This window comes from Dipodomys ordii, unplaced genomic scaffold, assembly GCF_000151885.1.
Source record: "Dipodomys ordii isolate 6190 unplaced genomic scaffold, Dord_2.0 Scaffold5, whole genome shotgun sequence".
Lineage (NCBI taxonomy): Eukaryota > Metazoa > Chordata > Mammalia > Rodentia > Heteromyidae > Dipodomys > Dipodomys ordii.
The window spans coordinates 30,120,768-30,143,523 of NW_012267221.1; the positions used below are offsets into that span (position 1 = coordinate 30,120,768).

Here is a 22,756-nt window from a genome sequence, read left to right on the forward strand (position 1 = left end):
TCTTCATGAAATAAAAACTATGATTTGGGGCTACAGTGATGGTTCTCTTTTTGAAAAACAGGATGATACTTCAGCACTCAAGTTTGAAATAAGAGCAACAGCTTTTCCAGAGCCACATCCAAAAGTCATTGAACTAAACAAGGATGAGAACATTGCATATGTAAGTTTCTTTTAAATGGCACACACAATCTGCATGGGAAACATCCTGAGTGTTTATAATTACTTCCTTTTGTGTACCAGAGTCATTAAAGGTCACTAAACCATTGGGGCTTGGCAGTTTCAACAACAGGTGGGAGGGAACAATATCTAGATTTTTAGGGAGGTGAATCTGGTTGTAATAAGAATGCAGCAGATTGAATAAAAGGGCCATGGTTAAAGCCTGTCACACTCACTGTTTCTGCTAAACGAATTCTAATATTTCTTATGGCTCTGAACTGTTAAGGAAATGGCTCTGAACTGGTAAAGGAATGGCATTTTAATTAGGTATAATTATTATAATCAAGCTTTTAAATGGCGTTTCCTTACTTCACTTCCTTCACACAGGTGACACTGGAAGGACTGCATCATCAGAGGCCCAACCGCTACTTCACTATTGCAGTCATTTCAAGTAGTTTGCTCCTGGGACTCCTGGTGCTTTTATTAATTTCATATGTGATGTGGAAGGTGAGCCTTTTATATTAATGAGTATTAAACTACTAAACATGTCATTTGTTAAGATTTTCAATATTGTAATGTTAACTTTGTGTGTATGTGTGTGTGTGTGTGAGAGAGAGAGAGTGTGTGAGTGCGTACGTGTGTGCCAATACTAGGATTTGAACTCAGGGCACCATGCTTGGCTTTTCTGCTCAAGGCTGGTGCTCTATCTCTTGAGCCATACCTCTCTTTATGGTTTTTGTTTATTAAATGGATATGAGTCTCCTGGACTTTTCTTCTTGGGCTGGCATTGAACCAGGATCCTCAAATGTCAACTTCCTAAGTAGCTAGGAAATAGCTAGCAGCACGTAGCTCAACTTTTTAAATTTCAAAGTGAATATGTACTATTGGTGTATTTCTTCTAAATTTGGTACCAAAGTTTGACTAGAAAAAATAAAAATTATTTTGAATAAATATTTAAACTATACTACTAGCTTTGAAGTATATCATTGTTTTAAAAAAAAAGCACTGTGCAAACTTTACACATTCTATTGAATGCTCATTCAGAGGTGGAGAGAGTAAATGTGTTACTAGCAGGTCCTACATTAGCATCAAAAGTGCCTCTTTAACACCTTGTGACCTAAACTAACTTTTGCTGTTTACTACACCTGTTAAGAGGCTTCATAATTAATGTTACTTGGGACTTCATTTGAGAACTTTTGCTGTTGATTGCTTCGATATTTGATTTGAAGATTGTATGTTCATAGCTGTACATCAGTTTTATATCATTTTATTTTCAGGCTGGCTTCTTTAAAAGACAATACAAATCTATCTTACAAGAAGAACACAGACGAGACAGCTGGAGTTATGTCAACAGTAAAAACAATGAGGATGATTAAAGACTTCTTTCAAACTGAGAGAACTGAAAATAGACTCAGGTTAGACAAAACACTGTTTACAGAAAAGATATTTTTCCATGTACTTCTACTTATGGCCTTGTAACATTATGTTTTCATATGAGGAAAAAGCAAGGATTATGCTTCGAAAGAAAGTAATTGCACGAAGGTATTCCTTAACATAACAAAATGCCCTTTCCACTGTTAGATGAGTTGACAAACACTAATGCAATTAAGAAAAACAAACTCTTGAAGATATTTGAAGATCTTTTATTTTCAAGAAGAATTATTTATATATGTATTCACCTTTTTAAGAATATTCACTTTTTAAGAATCTGTGTGTGTGTGTGTGTGTGTGTGTGTGCGCGCGCATGCAAGCATGTCTTGGGGTATGAAACTCAGGTCCCAGGTGCTGTCCCTGAGCTTTTATTTTGCTCAAGACTGGCACTCTACCATTCAAACCACAGCTTATACTTCTGGCTTTAATGTGACTAACTAAAGATAAGAGTTTCAGGGACTTTCCTACCTGGGCTGATGTCAGACCCAAACCTCAGATCTCAGCCTCCTTAGTAGCTAAGATTACAAACATGAGCCAATGGTGCCCAGATTCTAAGACATTTTGATGAAAGGGCTGTTCCCCTACATTTTTTAATGGGTAAAATGAGCCTTGCATCATTTTAAAGTATATTTTATTTTTAAAAATCTTTAGCATATTCCCTATGGACTTTAATCCAATAATTTCTTTTAGTTGCTGACTATGAATATTATAGGCCTGATGAACAAACTTTCATGTTGAAATGTATACACTGGTTTGAGCTTAATGAGATAATGTCTGAATAAATAGACACTTCTTAATTTTTTTCTTTATGTACATATATATGCTACATTTTTTAAAATGCAGGTGTTAGTATAGATATGAATCCACTATGACACACATTTCCTATAACACACATTTATCAAAAGAACTCAAGAACACCAGGCTGTAGATGTTGCACTTTTGCTAATATACACTTATGTGTGCAAAAATATGAAAAATGTACCTCACTAGTGATTATAAAATCAAAGCATATAATGATAGAAGGACAGTGAGTGATTCCTGCATAGTGGTTCTCTATAAAATATTCACTGTCTACATTAAATAAATAAGATATTTGCTTTTTGTTACTTTTCTAATATAAGCATTCAATGAAATTTTATGAAAATCTGTTGTCCATAGAAAAGGAGAAATCAGATTCACAGACTTAACTGAAAAATATAGATTTAGCTTGTATACAGTGAGTATCAATTTATATCCTGTCACATAATTTCCCTTTTTAATTGATAAAAAACATTCAGAATGTTTGTTCTAAGTAAATAAGATTCTGTTTAAAAATAGCTTCTTACTGAATTTTAAATAACTTATCTTTAAATACATTTGCAACTACAATCATTTTTGTAATATTTATTTCATTCATGTAATCTAGATGTTGATAACTGTAGAATATACTTTCATCTGGACCTGTCTTTATTTGTATATGTAAGCCTAATTTTATTGGAAGTGATCAAGAAGATAAATAAGAAGGAAAACTTTAACAGCTGTGGAAGTGATTGCTTTCCACAAAATCTCTGCTGCCTTTCTCAGATTTCCTGGTTTATAAAAGTTACTTGTTCAAGCCTGTGTTTATGACTGGTAGCTGGAGAAGGTACTGAGATTTGTGAAGGCATTTCAGCCATGCTACTTGAGACAAAGCCTAAGCTCAAAATACACAAGCAAAAATAAATTTACTTAAATGTATATGTTTTTAGTGTGCTTTGTACAAAAGATATATTTTAGTGCTTTCTCATTATGAAAGCCAAATTGTTCATTTGAGAAAAGTTTTAAGTTCATTTCTGAAAAATCAAGTACAATTTAGAAATGCCTTTTCAAGGGTGAGCTTAATAGAAATTTGATTCTTCACACTGAGAACCAACTGTTCTGGTGGTGACCCAGGCCTTCCAGGATCAGGAGCAACATGGCTAGGCTCTTCTCAGTTACAAAGATAGTTTGCACATTTCTAAATAGATTTCATCATAAATTTTGATAAGTTGAAGCAATTTATAATTCTTTTCAAATGAGTTATTCTTATTGTTGTTTTTGTTTTTGTCAGTAGGGGGGCTTGAACTTTGGGCCTTAGTGCTGTCCCTCAGCTCTTCGCTAACGCTAGTGCTCTACCACTTGAGCCACAGCGCCACTTCCGATTGTCTGGTGGTTTACTGGAGATAAGAGTCTCACGGACTTTCATGCCCAGGTTGGCTTTGACTGCAATCAGATCTCAGCTGCCTGAGTAGCTAGGATTAAAGGTGTGAGCCACTGGTGCCTGTCTTCGTTTTTTGTTTTTGTTTTGTTTTGTTTTTGGTGAATCAGTTAGAACTGGGGAGTTTGGAGGAGGGAATTTTGTTGTTTCTGGTAATATCACTAACTAGTTTGTGTGATACTTAAATTTAACCCCTATGAATTGGTTATGCCGTTAGTAAAATCTAGGGCAATCTTGTCCGATCTCTGTGTTCTGTTTGTAACTTGGCTAACGGGAATGGAACATCAGATGTGATAGACTCAAATCTTGAAAACCAAAAGAAACTACTTTGGAATTAATTTGGTCAAATTTTGATATATCATGCTGATGCCTAAATATATGAAACATTTTATTTCAATTTCAATAAACAACTTCTAAAACTAGAATTCAGATTGGTTTTGATGCAGCTATATTTTCATCTTGATTTATAAAGCCCTTGAACTACTTTTTTTAGGAATGTCAAAATAGTGATTTCTTTTAAAAATACATTTTCTATTTGGATATGTCTTTAAAGTGTAGCCAAATTCCTGTATATTAAAATTCTAGTTAGTTCTTTTTATAAGCAATTACATGTTACGTTGCAATCATTCATTTCTTCTAGGCTTCCTCCATAAAGACTGATAAGCCCTGGGTGTAATCTGCAAAGAATAATAAGAATAACTTACTTCATCAATATATCATTGTTATTTTTCACACACACATACACACACACACACATGCTGAGCATGTCACATAGTACCACATAGAAATTGATATTAAATATACACTCAAGGCTGAGCAGTAGTCTAGCAAAGTGAGGAGCCTGGAGTATCAGTACTAGTTGATAGCTTTCTTAACCATCTTCCTGGACCCATGAGTGCTCTCCATCAGGACAGACACATTATTCTTATAGAATAAGCAGATCTAGTGGGTACTCCTTCCCAACTACTTGATTAACAAGAATCTGTTGGCTTGCTCCTAAATCTGTCAATACCCTTTGCACTTGTTGCTTAACTAAATAATTTGTAAAATTGTTCTTGTGTAAAGCATGTTGAATACTTTGTAAAGATCTGAGAAAAAGCAAACTTCCCGACAAAAAGTGTTAAGGCTTAAGCCCGAGCACAGTAGGAAGAAACTAAAAAGACTGGGGCTGTCTCCTTCTCACGATGGTACAGAATCTCAATCTATTACTTAAAAGCCAAAATGAAACTGTGGACAGACATCTGTATAGTTTATACAGAATGATCATTTAGAATGCCAATGTAGAAAAACATAACCAAAGAATATGCCTTTGTTCTATATACAAATTGGTGAATAAATTAAATGTTGTACTTTTTTATTTACTGAAAGTTATGCATGTGTCTTTTTATGTTTTCCTTGATTTACTGTTTTTGAGCTGACCCACAGTTAGAAGAAGACCAGTGACACATCTCTAGACCATGTAGAGTGGTGAAGGAATTATGCTCACCTCACATGAACTTCTGATGCAACTTCCATTAAATCACCATCTATGTTCCAAGGGAGACTGGTTTCTGAAGCAGATTCATGAGGTCCAACTTCTTCTGATTCACTGTATCCACTGGTTTTAGTCTTTGGACAAACCTTTACTTCTTCAACAGTATATGTCTCCACAAATGGAAAACTGAACTAAATAAAACAAATGCAAATAGTCACAACACTTTCTTTATCTTAACCTGTTCATGAAAATCAGGGTTCACTGCCCCCCTTACAAATAAGTATCACCATATGTGCTGACAATTTCTAAATAGCTTTAAATATTATGGTCAGAGATATTAAGTTTTGTTTTGTTTTGATATTTGAAAATGAAATCCTTTCCTAAAGCTATCCTGGCTCAACTAGATCTTCTATATGATAATCAACATTGTTACATGACAATATCTATGAAAAATTACACACAATATAAATTTTCCCATTAAAACAATCTATAAAGCCAGACTTGGTGGCTCAGATCTATAATCCTAGATATACAGGAGGCTGCGATTAAAGGATTTCTGTGCAAAACCTGCCCAGGCAGGAAAGACTGTAAAATTCTTCTATCCAATTAATCACCAAAAAAGCTGGAAGTTGAGCTGTGGCTCAAGCAGTAGGGTGCTAGCTTTGAGCAAAACAGCTCAAGGACATTGTCAAGGATCCTAATTTAAGCTCCAGGACCAACATGCGTGCACGCACGCACACACACACACACACATTCTGTAATATGAGTCTACTGATATTGAAGATTTTCATAATCCATTTATTCCATTAGAAATTTGTTAGTTTGATGCCATTTGCTGATACAATTTACTCTCAGTGTTAGTTTTTCATTCAGAATTGAATCTGGAAGAATCTAGGTCTGAACTTAACGAAGATGAAATGAGAAACATATCTTCTCTAAAGGGAAAAAAAGAAATAAAATTTTCACAAGTGTTTGTCTGCTTCCTCCCGACTTTACAAAAAGGATTATAAATTATGAGATAATTGTGTTTCTTACTGACCCCTCCAGAATGTTTTGAAGGTAATATTGAAATTGCAAATTTTCATGTTACCTATCTAAGGAAACTATAAAAAAATACTATTGTATCATCTGAAATCATCAAGAAAATAATACCAAATCACTTTCATGTGAATGTACAATAGCTATTCAGTCAGTTTTCAGTCAAATGGCATGAGATTTACCCCCCAGATAAATATGTTATCTACCTTACTTTCTCATCTTTTCCAAATATAAATTTTAACAGTATTTAGAAGTTGATGGAAAAGTATTATTTTGTAAACCCCTTATCTTACACACGTAAAAATGAAGCTCCAGCTTACTTTACAGCTTAGAGTGTAAAATAATCTAAGTTACAGAAAAGATTACAATGTTACATCATCTGTTTGGATTGGAAGAGAGTTAGACCGTTCTCTGTGGAACCAACCTGGTTCTCTGTGAAATACTTTGATAATCACAAAGTCAGACTTCTTAACTTGGATGTAAAGCTCTGGGGACAGGTTCTACATTCACAAATACTTCTGTGTAATTATTCATTCTAAAGGTTGCATGTTTTGAATAAGTTATTAATAACTGGCAATTATGGGTTAAATTATGACTGTTCCCCTCCAAAAAAATAAGTGTAACTCCTGGAACTTGTTTGGAAGTAGGATCTTCACAGAGAGAATCTTGTAACAGATGCTATCAGATTAATTGTAACCCCTCTGTACAGTATTTTCACAATAAAAAAAATAATAAAAAATCTATACCAACTTAGTGATAATGATTAACCTTAGAAACATAGAATTTTAAGTACCTTTAATATTGCCTTCCTTTTCTGTTTTCTGGACCAAAACATAGCAAACACATAGTACTTTTGGATTAAGAAAAAATAAAGTTGTTTTAACATTTAAAAAAACTGCAAAATCAGAAAGAGACATTACTTTGGGAAAAATAGTACATCTACATATTTTCTTTAACTACACTTGTGTAAAATTATGTCTTAGACATCTCCTTATCAACTTCATCTTCCTAGAGACAAATTTAAAGAAAGTATGCCACAATTTCATTTATTTTGCTATTTAATTTCCTAAACAGGTCAAGGTGATTACTCAGACTAAAAAAGTCTGAAAATGTGAGGTAAAAGAGGCAGCCTGGGAGTGACTAAGGCATGCAAAGATATTGGAGAGGCTCCTTGCTGGATTCTCTCTCCTGATCTCCCCACCTGTGTGGTACTAGCTATATCCAAGCATATACATTCTTGTATCAACATTGTATTAACATTCTTTATACCTTGAAGATGTGCAACATAAGGTTTTATTGCCACACCTGAAAACTTCAAGACTAATTGCTGGATCAATACTAAATGATTCTGTCAATATCTGCCAAAAGAATTTGGTTTGTAGCCAGGCACCAGTGGCTCATGCCTCTAGCTACTCAGGAGGTTGAGATCTGAGGATCGTGGTTCAAAGCCAGCTCAGGCAGGAAAGACCGTGAGACTCCTATCTCCAATAAACCACTAGAAAACCGTAAGTGGCGCTGTAGCTCAAGTGGTAGAGTGCTCGCCTTGAGCTGAAGAGCTGAGGGACAGTGCTCAGGCCCCAGAGTTCAAGCCCCATGACCGACAAAAAAAAAAAAAAGACTTTGGTTCGTAATCACTTCTGTTTCACATTAAAGCTCATCACTTCAGTGGAAATTTGTATCTCTATATGATATAGTTTTGAATATTCCCTACTAAAAGGGTATCCTTTAAAATAGATATTGGTAATTCTATTGTAGTTAATGGCCATACACAGATCTGCAAATAAATGTTGGAAAACTCTAAACATCATTATTTTAAAAAGCAGGAAAGCAAAACTCTCAGATTTTTGCCACTTTTTATGTCAGGAACACCCAAATCTGTACAACTGTGCATGCATTTCCTATTTTGAATGAAAATTTATTTTTAAAAAGATTAACATATTCAGAAGAAAAGCTTTCTTATCAGCAAAACTTGATGCCAACTTTTCTTTTTTGGTGCCCCTCTTGAGTCTTGAACTCAGGGTCTGGGCCCTCTCTCTGAGCTTTCTGCTTAGGGCTAGCATTCTACCAGTTGAGTCAGAGCTCTTCTTACAGCTTTTGGGTAATTAATTGGAGATAAGATTCTCATACACTTTCCTGCCCAGGCTGGCTTCAAACCATAATCCTCAGATTTCATTCTTCTGAGTATCTAGAATTACAGGCATGAGCCACTAGTGCCTGACTTGATGTCAACTCTTGAAATATCTTTTTCATCATGATTAATAGATTCACAAATAAATAAAGAGAATTTACTATACCTGATTTTTTACACTGGCATATCGTTTCAGGTGTTTTATAAATTCTGGCCGAGTAGTGTTTCGTGCAATTATAAGAGCCATGCTTCCATTATTTAATCTGAAATTAAATAGTATTTGACAATAAGAAGATTATGAAGACATTGGGCATAAGTAGCTCAGGTCTGTAATCCTAGCTACCAGGAGAGTGAGATTTAGAGGATCTAAGTTGAAAGCCAAACTGGTCAGAAAAGTCCTTGAGGCTCCATCTACAAAATAACTGGTGAAATACAAAACTAGAGGCATGGCTGGAATGGTAGAGCAGTAGCTGACCAACTGAAGCAAACCTGAGCCCCTGAATTGAAACCTGCAGGCTATTCCTTATAATAAATATATTGCTTACCTAATATATGGAGCAAGTCATATAATCACTGGCAGATTAAATTTACCTAAGACTATTAATCCATATTTTCTAGGTTATTATTTTTTCTTATTATTTTTCTTTCCAGAGCTGAAGACCGAACTATGGACCTTGCATTTGCCAGGCAAGTGCTTTTCCACTGAGCTAATTCCCCAATGCTTAGGTTAATATTTAAATGATCTATCTTTTCAAATTACTTTTACTGACCTATCATCTTTCTTTTCAGCAAGCTACTGAATCTTTGCTCTTTAAAATTAAAAAAATGAACTCTCATCAAGACATAATTTTTAAAGTCACTCTAACTATTTAACAATTTGAAATGTAAAACTACATTTTAAAGATACATTATAAAGTAGTTAATATACATAAATGCTGCAACACATTTTAACATTTTGTGAAATGTAAACTGTATCTGAAATATTTATTTATGGGAAGAAGTTCTCAGTGACATATGAAAGGAAATAAATCAAAGTGCCCTTGGTGGATGACATGAACAACTCAGCCACACAGGTTCAGTTAGATGCCTGAGTATTGTTTATTTTTTGGGTGGTCATGGGGCTTGAATTCTGGGCCTGGGTGCTGTCCCTCAGCTCGTCAGCTCAAGGCCAGCGCTCTTCCACTTGAGCCACAGCGCCACTTCCTGTTTTCTGGTGGTTTATTGGAGATTAGAGTCTCACAGATTTTCCTGCCTGGCCTGGCTTTAAACCATGATCTTCAGATCTCAGCCTCTTGTGTAATTAGGAATACAGGTGTAAGCCACCAGTGCCCAGTAATACCTGAGCATTTTAATCTCACATAACTATTCCATGTGATGTAAGAGACTAGAGATTCAGAGTTGTGATTTAATGTCAAAGCCAGCCACTCACAATGCAGAACTTTAGAAGGCATTTTGCAGAAATACATGCAAATTTTTCCAGGCTTGATTTCAGTACAAACATGAACTTATCCCAAGAATAACAACATTAGAAAGAGCTCTTTATATCTTTTGGAGAATCCTGAGGGACCTTGAAGACCATTTTGTCATTTACTCATTTTTTTGTAGAAGACCCATCTAAATGTAAGTGTGTAAGGTACACAGAACAAAGCAGAACAATAACCAGTCCTAGAGCTCTTAGCTAGAGTCCAAAACTCATTCTACCATCCTGCCACCTCTTCTATACTGAAAATAAACAGCACCAAAATATCTGGTCAAGTGCTACTCTATATCATTTTTCTTAATTGTATAATTTCATAAATATGAAATTTATTGCTTACATTTGTTTTTCAATATTTTCAGTAATTAGCAATATTTTTAAGCTTAGTGATTAATTGGAGATAACAGTCTCACAAGCTTTCCTTCCTGGGCTGGCTTTGAACCACAATCCTTAGATCTTAGCCTCCTAAACTGAGAGTATAGGCATAAGCCACTGATATCTAGCTACTGTCTATTTTTATTTTTGTACGGAAATTAATTTGAAGTAAATTAAACTTTATCAGGGAAAAAAGTTGATAATAGGATTCCCTCTTTACTTGTCTTGATTCATCCAGAAACCATATTTCTGATAATCTCTGGCAAAACTGAGGTCCAAGCTAAAGGCCCTTTGTACAGAAAATGGCTTGTTTTTACTATAAACCACAGGAGAAATCTCTAATCCTCCTCCTCTGAAAAACTCATCAATACTGATTCAACCTGGGCAGTCAGAAGTAGAATCCAACCAACTGTAGTTCTTTGAAGAAGGTGGGAGTCAATTGCTCCTTCCAAAACTGAACTTCCTCCTGTAAAGGTCCTAGAGCAACAAGCAATGTCTAGATTCCTATAGAACACAGTCTGTCAGTCAGCAGCCAGCTTTTAGAGGGTAGTGAAGGAAACTGCCTAGAATTACTGAGGATGTGGATTGGAAATAACTAGGCTTAATTTGAGAATTATAAAAGCTTCAAAATACACCTTCCAACTAGACATAATTATGAAGATGATGTCATCTGAGTTTTAATCACCAAAGTTGGTTTCCCTCTTTTTTCTAAAATTGTGGGTATTTCCCTGTTTATAACCTTTTTATCCATTGCAAAGTAGTTATTGAAAATTAATTCCTATTTCTAGCTGTTAAGTCATTCTGGGTAAATATCTTTAAAGGGAATTTGAAATTAATCATTAAAAACATTATAACTTGTCCACATATTTAAATCATCCTGTCATCTAACTTCTGAGAACAATATACAATTGATTCTAATTTACATCATTTATGATAGTTTCTTCTGTGCTCTGTGTGACTGGATTAACGAAATAATTAGTTTTAGACAGATAAATGATCAGCTGCTTAAAAGAATAAGCAAGAAAAGGAAGATCTAAAGCCTTGTGTCCAAGACATAGAAAATATCTCCACTTATTTAATGGAAAACATGGACAAGAGATTCCTATGTGCCACAGTGCATATTAAATAGGACCAAAGTGTTTTCTTTAACTAAAACTATCAACTATACACCCAGACACATGATCCTTTTCATGTTAAAGGATATTTATGTTTCTAAAATTTCAATGAAGATACATTTACAAGAACAAGAATTTAATGATGTTGTCAAGCCTAGCAAATAAATATAAATACAGCAACAAAGTTTTATTTCAGTAACAAAATTATTTCAGTAAGACACAAGGAATATTATTTTAGCCTCAGTAATATTAGATAATCACTGATTAGTTGACAAATTTTATAGTTCCACAATTGTTCTCCATCTAGCATGGTGAAAAATCCTTTGAAAATTCTAAGATTACAGAGAGACTCTTGGTAAGAGTCTAGCTAGCTGATTTATTGATCATGTAAATGAATGTTGAGTTTATATAAAAGAATATTAGTGACTCAGTAAACATGCCAACTCACCTAGTGTTAGGTGCCAAACCTCTAGGTGCCACAGAACACAGACAAGGGATTGCCATGATGCTGACATTCAGGAACTGACCCTGTAGCGTTTGCCAGTGGTCACTGCAGCCTAGAGGTAATGGAAGTCATTAGTGACTTTCCTTCAGCAGAGTAAAACCTTAGTAGAGCTTGCCCCAGATCTCAAAGAGATACAATTAGACTCACCAGACTTGGGAGAGCCTTGTCTAAAAGAAAGAAAACAAAAGATACAAAATTAGGACACGCGCATTTTTAAACTCTGGAAAAGCAGAGGACCTAGTCAATATTTTCTTAGTAAACATATGTATATCATTTTGTTATTGACAACGTCATAATGTGCCTATTAGTTTAAAAGTATAAAAAGTGGTAAGAACAATGAACAATGATTTTCTGTTTCCCTGATAACTGGAATCCTTTCTTTGTATGGCTTAATGTTTATATTCACTCTAAAATTCTCATATGGGCAGAATTGTGTGTGGGGGGGTTACCTATGGTTATATGCAAAGTACCTGGTATACAGTACACACTCAAGCAATTCTTGAGTGAATAAATGACTGGATGAAGGGAAAATGACCAGGCCAAAAGGCAGAATGATGTGGTTAGATCTGTAGGAGTCAATTAATTATTCTGTACCCTTCTTTAGTATATAATCACGAAAGATTACAAATCTGATGCACTGTGTATGATCAAAAGTACTATGCTTTAACAACAGATACAGTACCTCTGGAGTTCATCCTGAGAGTTGTTAAGTGGTAAAAATGATATTGTACAATCCTCTGGCCTAAAATATAACAAAAATCTTATTAATAGCCATTGACCATGGGATATAGAATTTTTCATTTAAGAAAAACACCTACTTAAGTGTTGTCAGGGCCTTAATCACAGCAAAATCTCTCCTTTGGTTAGGAGACATCCAGCGATACTTTTCTGCTAGAGCCAGAGTTCTTCCACCAAAGCCAAACATGGCGGAGAAGCCAAAGCGAAGAAGTTTGCCACAGGTGCTAAACGTGCAGACATCAACTGGCTGCAGGTGTCCTTGAACAAACCAGGGTGACAGCAGTCCATCAGTAAGTGCTGTAAGGCATCTTGTCAAAACAACAAACATGGGAGACCATACCTTGTAGAAGAATATCTGGAAATACTGTGCACCCTAATGAATATCCTTGATTTATCTCTGTTAACTAGACCTACTGCAAATGTTCTTTATAACTTTCTCAGGAGCTAAATGAAGGATTACAAAGCAGTAAAATTTGCAACTTATTACTGTTTCATGTAAAACATGATTAAGGATATGAAGCTGTTGGGCAAATTATACTTTGACAAAACAGTAATTTTCACTGAATTTATCTTAAATTAAATGCTGTCAATTAGGATGCAATGCTATCAATTTGGTCTGCAAATGTATACCATGCAAATTACTTTTCCTTCCATTTTCTTCTCTTAATAGCATAATCCTAGTCATGGTACAACAATTGTATACATTACGTACACAGATAGTATTCTGGGTGTTTGTTGATCTGATTAAAAAATTGTGATTTTTGAACAACATTATAACATTTCTTTGTGTAGATTATAGCAAGATTTTATTTATGGTTCTTTACCAAGTATCTATTTTGAAAAGAGAAGTGATAAAATAATGTAAACCTTGCCTAATTAATTATGGGGTTGTAGTCAAATGTTTCTCTACTTTGAGAGACAACAAATTTGCCATTCCTTAAATAAGACAGAAGTCACAGTGTTTTCTATGTAAATAAAAATCTTTTTCACAATATGAAATTATTTGGAAGAATTCTTACCCATGATAATGTGCAAAGTTGCTGTTACCACATGAGGGATCCCATAAAGAGAATGAGCGAGAACATTAGTTGATCCTGTCAAAGCAAAGTGAAATCATATACCATCAATATAACATACATTCTAAGTTCATAAGTTAACATTTACTCTTACTTTACCATTCACAATAGTCCAGGCCAGAGTAGAGAGTCAAGAGAAAGAAACTTTAAAAAGTGAAAAGAAAAAAGTCACTGCTGCAAATAACACATATATAGAAAACACTAAAGACTATACCAAAAGAACTGTTAGAAGTAATAGCTTCATTAAGATTGCAAGAAAAAAAAACCAGCATACAAAAGCCATTAATGTTTCTATAGACTTACAACAAACCTTCTAAAAATAATTTTAATCCCATTTATCATGGCTACAAAAGCAAAACCATTACAAACAAATTTTTTAAAGGAGGCAAAAGAAAATTATAAAAGCACTGAAAATCAACAGATACTGATTAAAGAAATTGAACATAACACAAATAAATGAGAAATTATTCATGCTCATTAATTGGGAGAATATTGCTAAATCCCAAACCAATTTCCATCCAATGATTTGATGCAATCCCATTTTTCTCATTAAAATCTTATATATAGAACCACAAAATACCCTCAGTGGCTAAAGCACTCTTGAGGAGAAAAAGCAAAGCAATGGGCATCACATTGATTTAAAAATATGCTACAAAGTTACAGTAATTTTGAAAAACACAATACTGGTATAAAAAAGAGAAGCCTAGTTGTGCTAGTAGCTTTAGTATGGTCTTGTTTGTGATCATTTGGGTAAATTCCCAAAAGTGGGATTGCTGGGTGATAGGGGAGCTCTATGTGGAGTCTTTTGAGGAACCTTCAAACTGGTTGAACAAGTTTACACTCCCACCAACAATGCAGTAGGGTTCCCTTCTGTCCACATCCCCTCCAGAATCTGTTGTTATTAGAGCTCTTGATTATAGCCATTCTAACTGGGGTGAGGTGGTATCTCAATGTTGTTTTGATTTGCATTTCTTTTATGGCTAGAGAGGTTGAGCATTTCTTCATGTGTCTATTGGCCATCCTTCTTTCCTCTTCAGAGAAGTTTCCCTTTAAGTCTTTAGCCCACTTATTTATTGGGCAGTTGTTTCTTTGAGGATTTGTTGTTGGGGGATTTAATTTTTTGAGTTCCAAGTATATTTTAGATATGAGACCCTTGTCCATTGTATGGCTAGTGAAGATCTTTTCCCAATCCATGGGCTTTCTATTGATCTTGCTAGCTATGTCCTTTGCCATGCAGAAGCTCTATAATTTCATGCAATCCCATTTGTCCAACCTTTCTTTGATTTGTTGTGTTTCTGGCAGGGGAGAGGGGAATAGGAAGAGATGGGAAGGGGAAACAAAGGAGGAGGCAACAATGCTTAATAAGAAATGTACTCATTACCTTACTCATGTAATTGTAACCCTCTGTACGGTATTTTCACAATAAATTTTTTTTAAAAAAAGAAAGTATTTCAGGAAAGATTAAAAGAGAGAGAGAGAGAGAGGGGCCTAGGGAACAGGATATAATCCCAGAAATAAAAATCTCAACTGATTTTCCATAAAGGTGTCAAGATAACACAATAGGGAAAGGAAAAACAGTATGGAGGTTCAAAACAAAACAAACAAACAAACGAACAAAAACCCTGAAAACAGAACTACAATTACTGAGGGGCTTCCTTTTGAAAAGGAAGTTTTTCATAACAGCCAAGACATTGAATTAACCTAAGTATTCATCAATGGATGAGTGGAAATATGGTATATATTCACAATAGAATAGTATTCATATTTATTAAAACAGGAAATCCTGGCTGAGAGCCAACCTCACCTTTGTAATCCTAGCTAACTGCGAAGCTGAGAATGAAGATTAATGGTAGCAAGACATTTTCTCAATGTATACGTGGGCACAGTCATGACTTCAGTTGCCAAGCTAAATGAGAGGCTAAGATTGGGAGGATAATGGAGATCCAGACTGGACCAGATAAAAAGCTCTAAAACCCTGAGGGCAGCCGGATACCCAAGCAAGAATGTGCTTGCCATCCCAATAATAATTTGAATCCTATGTAATCCATGATCCACTATGGATCATGGTTCAGGCCCACAAACAATATTCTATGAAAAACAGGGCTAGAGATATGACTCAAGGCTGGAGTTCAAACCCAAGGAAATCCAATCATTTGAGACAATATGAATGAAACTGGAGGGTATTATGCCACATGAAATAGGCAGGTACTATGCAATGAATACTATGCAATTTCACCTTTATACACAATATTTTTGTAAATTGGCTGACAATGGTGGATCAAGCTAATTATTCCAACTACTTGGGAGGCTGAGATAAATTGAAGGATTGTTGTTTTAGGCCAGCCCTGGGTGTAAAATGTTCACAAGACTCCATCTAATCCAATGGCTGGATTCAGTAATGAATGCCTGTATTCAAAGCCATGGAGGAAAGACAAGGACTAGATGAAGTAGCATCCACCTGCCATCCCAGGGAAAATGTGATTTACTAGTAGGAGTATTCCAGTCCAAGTTGGATCGAGCTTTAAGCAAGACCCATCTTAAAATAGCCAAACAAAACAGTGCTGGTGGAATAGTGCATATGGGAAAACATCCTGTAGGGCATGTGAAGCCCTGAATTCAAATTGTAAAAGCAGAGAACATGTACTCACATTACTATGGGCCAACAGAGGACAAGTTTGGGATAGGTTTGCCTCTGAAAATGAAAATTTTGAACTATGAAGAATGTGTTCAAGAAAGCTGTTATACTACACGATGATTATAATTAATGTGTTACATACTTGAAAATTGCTGAGAGTAGATTTTAAGTGTTCTCACACACACGAAAATAAGTATGTGAGCAATATATGGTAATTAGCATAATTAGCTTAATTTAGACCTTCCACAATGTGTACATATTTCAAAACATCATGTTGCATGTGTTAAATATGTATAGGTTTATGTCAATTTAAAAATAGGTGAGGAAAGAGTTTGAATAAGCAATTAATGGAGAATATACACTTTTAAAAGATTGACTTTCAGAGGTCACTCTAGATATACTGAACTAAGTCTGTACTTTTTAATACCCCCAATGACTTGTGTACCCATGACTTGAGGTATATATGGAATTTCTGGTCTATAAATCAGCAGGATCCAAATTACCCAGAAGCTTGTGAAAAATGCAGATCCCTGGGTGTCACCTGCAGCTCACTCAATCAGAGTGTGTGTGTGCTGTGAGTGTGCATCTATGGAAGGGTCACCCAGTTGTCTGTGTTAACAAGACCTCCAGGGGATTCCATTATACTCTACTGTTTGAGAAGAAGTCACTTGCAAACATGAGACTCTTTGAATCTGAACACAGGCCTTTCCAATAAGTCTTTGGCTTCCTACATCTTGCCCTTTCGCTACTAAATTGTTAATCTTTCTCAAAAAAGAAAGAGAATGAAAAGGGAAAACAAATCAATCCAGTTTTCTTCCCAGATTTATGGTAAAGGTTTCATGGGAGGCCACATAATTAGAGTGAGATATTTAGGATTATCAATGGATTACAGTACTCCATGAAATACACTTCCTCCATTACCATGGTTAATTAGGAGTAGACCATAAAACATATTCCTCTAGAAAGGCTATTAAAAAGCATAATGTATTGCCATGTGTGATAGAGAATGACACATATCATGACTCAAGGAAATGGATTGCTTGCTTCCTGTGAGTTTGAATGAACATACTCACTCCCAGCAAGTGTGCTCAAGTACCAATCTCTTTGCAGGGCTTGAGATGGATTTTAGGTGTACACTCTCTCAGACATGGTAACTCGTCCTGATTGTGTAGAATTTAGCAGTGAGCATAAGCATGACCAGAACTCAGAATTCTATTTTAGGCATCTTCTATTCCCTAAGGTACCTTAATTTCTGAACAGAGATTTTTATACTCTAAAGAAAATAGTAAGTTTATGAGAAAGTTCATAGTAATTGTCAAATTATAGGTAGTTTTTGTCTGGCTCATCTGAAAATGGATCACATTTTGGTTCAAATAATTGCGCTCTATTTGACAAGGTATCGCCATGCCAAAAATATTGTTCATATAACTAACAATGGTATAATTTTAATGATTCTACATAAGCTATAAATGTTCTGTCTCAAGGTAAACATTTTAATTAGGCCCAAAAGTTATACTGTATTTCTTCACACTACTATAATCTTTGCCCACCACCTCCCCTCCACAGGCTTGCTAATATGTGTCAAATACAAAGGATAAGGACAGCAGTAGCAATTAAGGAAAGTGTGACTGATGAAATACTAGACAGAAAACTACAGAGAGACAGAGAGACAGACAAAGACAGAGACAGAGAGACAGAGAGACAGGGAGGAAAAAGAAAAAGTCCTTGGAAGTGCAAGCACTTCTGCTGAACAATTAACTTAATTAACCAGACACTATGAATATTCATAAGGCTGTTAATGTCTCCCACATCCAAACAGATAAATGTGATGTAATGACTTCCTAGTCAAGCATATCTAAAATTCTCATGAAAATGGCACCTACAGTTTGGTTCTTTGCCTGAAATATCATAGAAATTAAGAGTCCCTTGGCAATATTTTATTCTCCTCAAATTAATTGGAAAGCATGAATTTATTTATGCAAACTCTATAGAAATAAATGGTTCACAGCCATCAGTATGTGGACTGAGTCTTGTTTTACAACGACTGGATTGCCTTTTTATTTTTATGTCCTCTCAGGCTTTTTTCTTCCTCTTCCCCAGTTTTAATCGGAATCTTTCTGTGTAGCTCCTTAGCACCAGTTCCCATAGCAACAAGCATAATTTCTAATGACCAGCAGTTCAAATACAGGCTTCTCCACATCTGATCCATTTGAGCCTGATCATAATTCAGTGGCTTAGTCTGTTGGCTCAGTGGAGTAATTTACTAAACACTCTCCCTCTGGGTGTCTCTCTCTAGGAAGCAAATGGCTTCAGAGGCAGACTATGTCCTCATGTTCAGCTTGGACAGCTCCTGCTCTTGCTCTCTCATTCCTTATCAAGATCCCTGACTAAGCAGAGTATCCTCACATTAAACACAGCCCACACGTGATTTTCCCTTCTTTTAGAATTAGTAAGCTGAATCTTTCACCCAACAACAAGAATTGTGACAATGTACAGTGTCTTCTAAACAAAGACATTCAATTGCATTTCAACAAATACCCAGAGAATGTATAGAATAGTCTTGGAATCAGAAATATATTTTTAAAGGATAAATTCAATATGATTCCTTTATAAAATCAGGTACATAATAAAAATGTAACTGGAAATGCTACTTGTTGTTTTGCTGTTTAATATCTTTCTCTCCCTCTCTCTCTCTCTAATACACATACACACACATACACACACAAACACACACACATACACACACAATCTTGGAACCTCTCCTTTTAACCTTTGAAACAGGGAAGTTAGTGCCTAACCTAAGAACTCTAAATACTAATGAAAAGAACCCATGATGAAATGGTAACCTCTCTGAACAACACTTTAATAATATCATTTTAAAAAGTAATAAACATAAGCATAAGAAACTTTTAAAAAAAATAACCCATGAATTCAGCACATATATTCCCAGAGAGGGAAATATTAGAAAGGTTCCCCTAACTGCACTCAGAACCTTAGACACAAAAAGGTCAAAAATAAAAGATAAAATGACATAAAACAATGACCTCAAACACATCTTTTCTCTTTTTCCTTTGAAGGTTACTTTATAATTTCCTTTTTAGAAACCATTATTGATCATATATAAATATATGATATTTATTACATATAATATATATCTTGAAATTATAATTATATATCTTAGCATATTCAAGTGCTTGCTTTTATGAATGACTTTATTTTCTAAGAATGCATTGGGTATGTAAGTTTATTTGATTTGAGGAGGAAAATAGGAGCACAGAAATGGTGGAACAAGGGGTGAACTAATTCGGCAGTGAAAGTTGGAAATGAACACTATAACTTGAGAGTAGGGATGGAAAAACTGAAAGAAAATGAAGGAAGGGGTGACACTGTTCAAAAGGAAATGTACTCAATACCTGCCTTATAAAACTGCAACCTCTCTGTGCATCACCTTTACAATAAAAATTTAAAATAAAAACATAAATAAAACTCCTTAAATTAAAAACATGTACTGGAATTCCTATTATTTTTCAATTTAATAGCAGTATTACATACACTGAATTCACACTAATCAAACATGGTTTGCAAATAATGTTTTTCTGAAATTTCAGTCTCAGGTATTTTTTTCCTCGATAAAAATTATTTTCCTTTTATTTTAGCAGCACTGGATTATATTTTTAATTAAAAATAATCCATTTCCTTCACTATTGTTGGTTTAAGTAAGAATTTGGGATTAGGATTATTATATTACATAACAATCTTGTAAAAGTTGGTCTGCTTTCTGGACCAGTCTTGCTCTAACTGTTCTTCTGCACTCTTCTAATCATTGTACATCTTGCAGCAAAATGAGTCTTCCTCAAACCAAATACCTCCAATGGCTCCCTCAACGTGAAACAACCCATAGTTCTCTACTGAATCTCAAATATAACTCAACAGCGTCTTGTGCGTGGCTACAGAACACCCAGGGTCTGGCACATTTCACATCATAATCTTCCACCCCATTTTGTTGTTGTTGTTGTTGTTGTGTTGTTTTTCTCAGTCACTCCGGTCATTTTTTTTTATTATTTTTATAGCTAGGAAAATAATTCACAGTCATCTTTTCAGAATTATACCCATTTTAGGCCAAAAGTGTTAATTACTCTCTAAAGTCTCCTTGAGACACATTGCTTTAATATGTGCTATAGTAATGCTTAATAAATGTCTAATGCCTGTGTCACATTCTTTTCCAGCTACTGGGTACTTAGCCAGGCCCTGAAGAAACTCATTCCAGGTCCTCTGGAGAGGCAGAAGTAATCATGTAGGTTCTTGAAGTTAGTTATTACATGAGAGTTTCAATTATATGAGCTCCATATTTTATTTCCTTTGGAATTGTAATTGTGTAGTTTGGTTGGAGTGGCTGTTTTGAAACTCCCTCTTCAGTACTATGTAACCAGTAGAATATTTCATGGAATAAAAGGAATTACATATATTGATGGTTTATGCATTAACCCTTCCTAAACGTTATCTAATTTAGTACTGCAATAACCTTGTAATGAAGTGAGTATTATGGATTAACTAAATAGCCGAATTTCAGGACAAAACTGGTTTGTCCCAAACCTCACGTCTGCTAGTGGAGACGCCAAGAGCCAAGTCTTTCAGACTCCTAGTCTATATGTCTAACTGTGTTGGTACTGGAAATGGGACAAAGGATTGATAGAGCAGTGTCTATTTCAGAAGTCTGTGGCCACTCCCTTACCTGCTGGTATTAAGCCAAGGGGAAGCTGCGCTCTGACTGGACACAGGACATGGTCTGCCTCCACCCCAGCACTCTTCTGGGCTCTCAGAAGTAAAGCATGGGCCACTTCACTAGCAGATCCATCGCCTCCAACACAGACAACACTAGAGAAAAGAGAGTAACATTTCAGAACCATCACTCATTATTCCTGACACCTGGACTTAAAACTACTTACTAACTTTGTCAAGGTACATACCTATTTGGTGATCATGGCTGATAAGCTTAAAAGCACTGCATAGCCCAAGTTTACTTCATAAATGCAACACCCAATAATTGCTCCAAGGCAAAATATTTTAAGTGAATTAAGAGGCATTAAAACATTTGACTGTATTAATTCACATTTAACTTGCAGTTGCTTGTTAATATCCCAAAACATATCATTCTCATTTTGTCTGTTAATGATACTGTCATTTGGAATTCATTTAACACCAACCAAAGTCATAAAATTCTGTTATTTTTTTTCAATAAAGCTGTGAAAAGAGGAATAGCAATAAACAGGACTTAAAATAGAAAGCTTTCTTTTAAGGAACTGTCAACTACAATTAGTGCATGAAAGTAATTGTGGCAAATGTGACCTGTCTTTCATTTCCTTGCCATTGCAGCTATAGGGGGCTTCTAAATTTAGTGTGACTACCTTTGGAGTTTGTTGTTGTTGTTGTTTGTTTTTGTCCATTGTAGGGCTTAAACTCAGGGCTGTTCCTGAGACTGTGCTCAAGGCTAGCACTCTACCATTTGAGTGGTTAATTGGAGATAATAGTCTCACAGAAACTTTTCTGTCCAGGCTAGCTTCAAACTGTGATCCTCAGCTCTCAACCTCCTGAGTAGCTAGGATTACAGGTGTAAGCCACCAGTGCCCAGCTAGTGTGATTACCTTTTAGTAGAGATAAGATTGCTGATATATTTTTTGATTTCATGGTAAGTACACTTTGGGTGTAAGGACCCACAAACTTAATATATTCATGTTAATTACTTGTACCTAAACATTAAATATAATTTTATGAAAATGTCATCAACTACCCAAAAGAAGTGAATGATTTTGTGTTATTGAAAGTAGGTACCAGTAAGAATATGTTATGAGTCTGCTTGGAAGAGCATGGCTGAAATTAGGAAAGCACCCTTTTGTAATAGCCCCACAAAAAATAAAATAACCTAGGAGTTAACTAAAGAAGTGAAGGACTTCTATGATGAAAACTTTAAAAAAACCTGAAAAGGAAAATTAAAGCAGAAATAAGGAAGTGGCAAAACCTCCCACGCTCCTGGATTAGAAAGATCAACATCGTGAAAATGGCAATATTTCCCAAGGCTATCTACAAATTCAATGTACCATGAGAATTTTGTTCCTTTTATACCTTCTTCCCCCCAGTAAAATCCCTGTTTTCACTGTTATTTGATTCTGATACCCTGCATCTTATATATACAGTTTTCTAATTTGGGAAGGAGAAATTAAATAACAAAATGCTGAAATAAGGATACAGGTTGACCCATTGCAACAATGAGATGTGCAACATACTATGTTGAAAATAAACTTTACAACATCAGGGGTAGGGGTGGGGGGGAGTTGGGAAGGTGCGAGGGAAGGGGTGGTAGGAAAAAGGAAAGGAGGAGGTAACAATGCTGGATAG

At 35.3% G+C, this 22,756-nt stretch overlaps 2 protein-coding genes across 7 annotated transcripts in view; one reads left to right on the top strand and one right to left on the bottom strand.

Moving 5' to 3' along the window:
* Positions 1–13,642, top strand: part of Itga4 (integrin, alpha 4 (antigen CD49D, alpha 4 subunit of VLA-4 receptor)) — an 82,124-nt gene extending 68,482 nt beyond the window's left edge. The window contains exons 26-30 of one of the 4 annotated variants that reach the window (XR_001175546.1): positions 62–160; positions 544–663; positions 1,434–1,571; positions 9,094–9,129; positions 12,782–13,642. Coding sequence is in view for 3 of the 4 variants with exons in the window: in XM_013028812.1 (XP_012884266.1) it covers positions 62–160; positions 544–663; positions 1,434–1,532 (318 nt within the window). In the remaining variant the exon portion in view is untranslated. Of the gene's footprint in view, positions 1–61; positions 161–543; positions 664–1,433; positions 3,016–4,442; positions 5,164–9,093; positions 9,130–12,781 lie in introns of those variants that run through there. The other 3 variants (XM_013028812.1, XM_013028818.1, XM_013028805.1) reach the window with 3 other exon arrangements.
* The window catches only part of Cerkl (ceramide kinase-like), an 83,492-nt gene continuing 64,592 nt past the window's right edge, over positions 3,857–22,756 (bottom strand). For 2 of the 3 annotated variants that reach the window (XM_013028842.1, XM_013028834.1), the window contains 8 exons: positions 13,672–13,746; positions 12,733–12,910; positions 12,597–12,656; positions 12,062–12,081; positions 11,858–11,966; positions 8,609–8,705; positions 5,289–5,467; positions 3,857–4,479 (listed from right to left, as the gene is read on the bottom strand). In XM_013028842.1, coding sequence (XP_012884296.1) covers positions 4,398–4,479; positions 5,289–5,467; positions 8,609–8,705; positions 11,858–11,966; positions 12,062–12,081; positions 12,597–12,656; positions 12,733–12,910; positions 13,672–13,746 — 800 coding nt within the window. In that variant the 3' untranslated portion in view covers positions 3,857–4,397. Of the gene's footprint in view, positions 4,480–5,288; positions 5,468–8,608; positions 8,706–11,857; positions 11,967–12,061; positions 12,082–12,596; positions 12,657–12,732; positions 12,911–13,671; positions 13,747–21,095; positions 21,239–22,756 lie in introns of all 3 variants that reach the window. The other variant, XM_013028827.1, reaches the window with a different exon arrangement.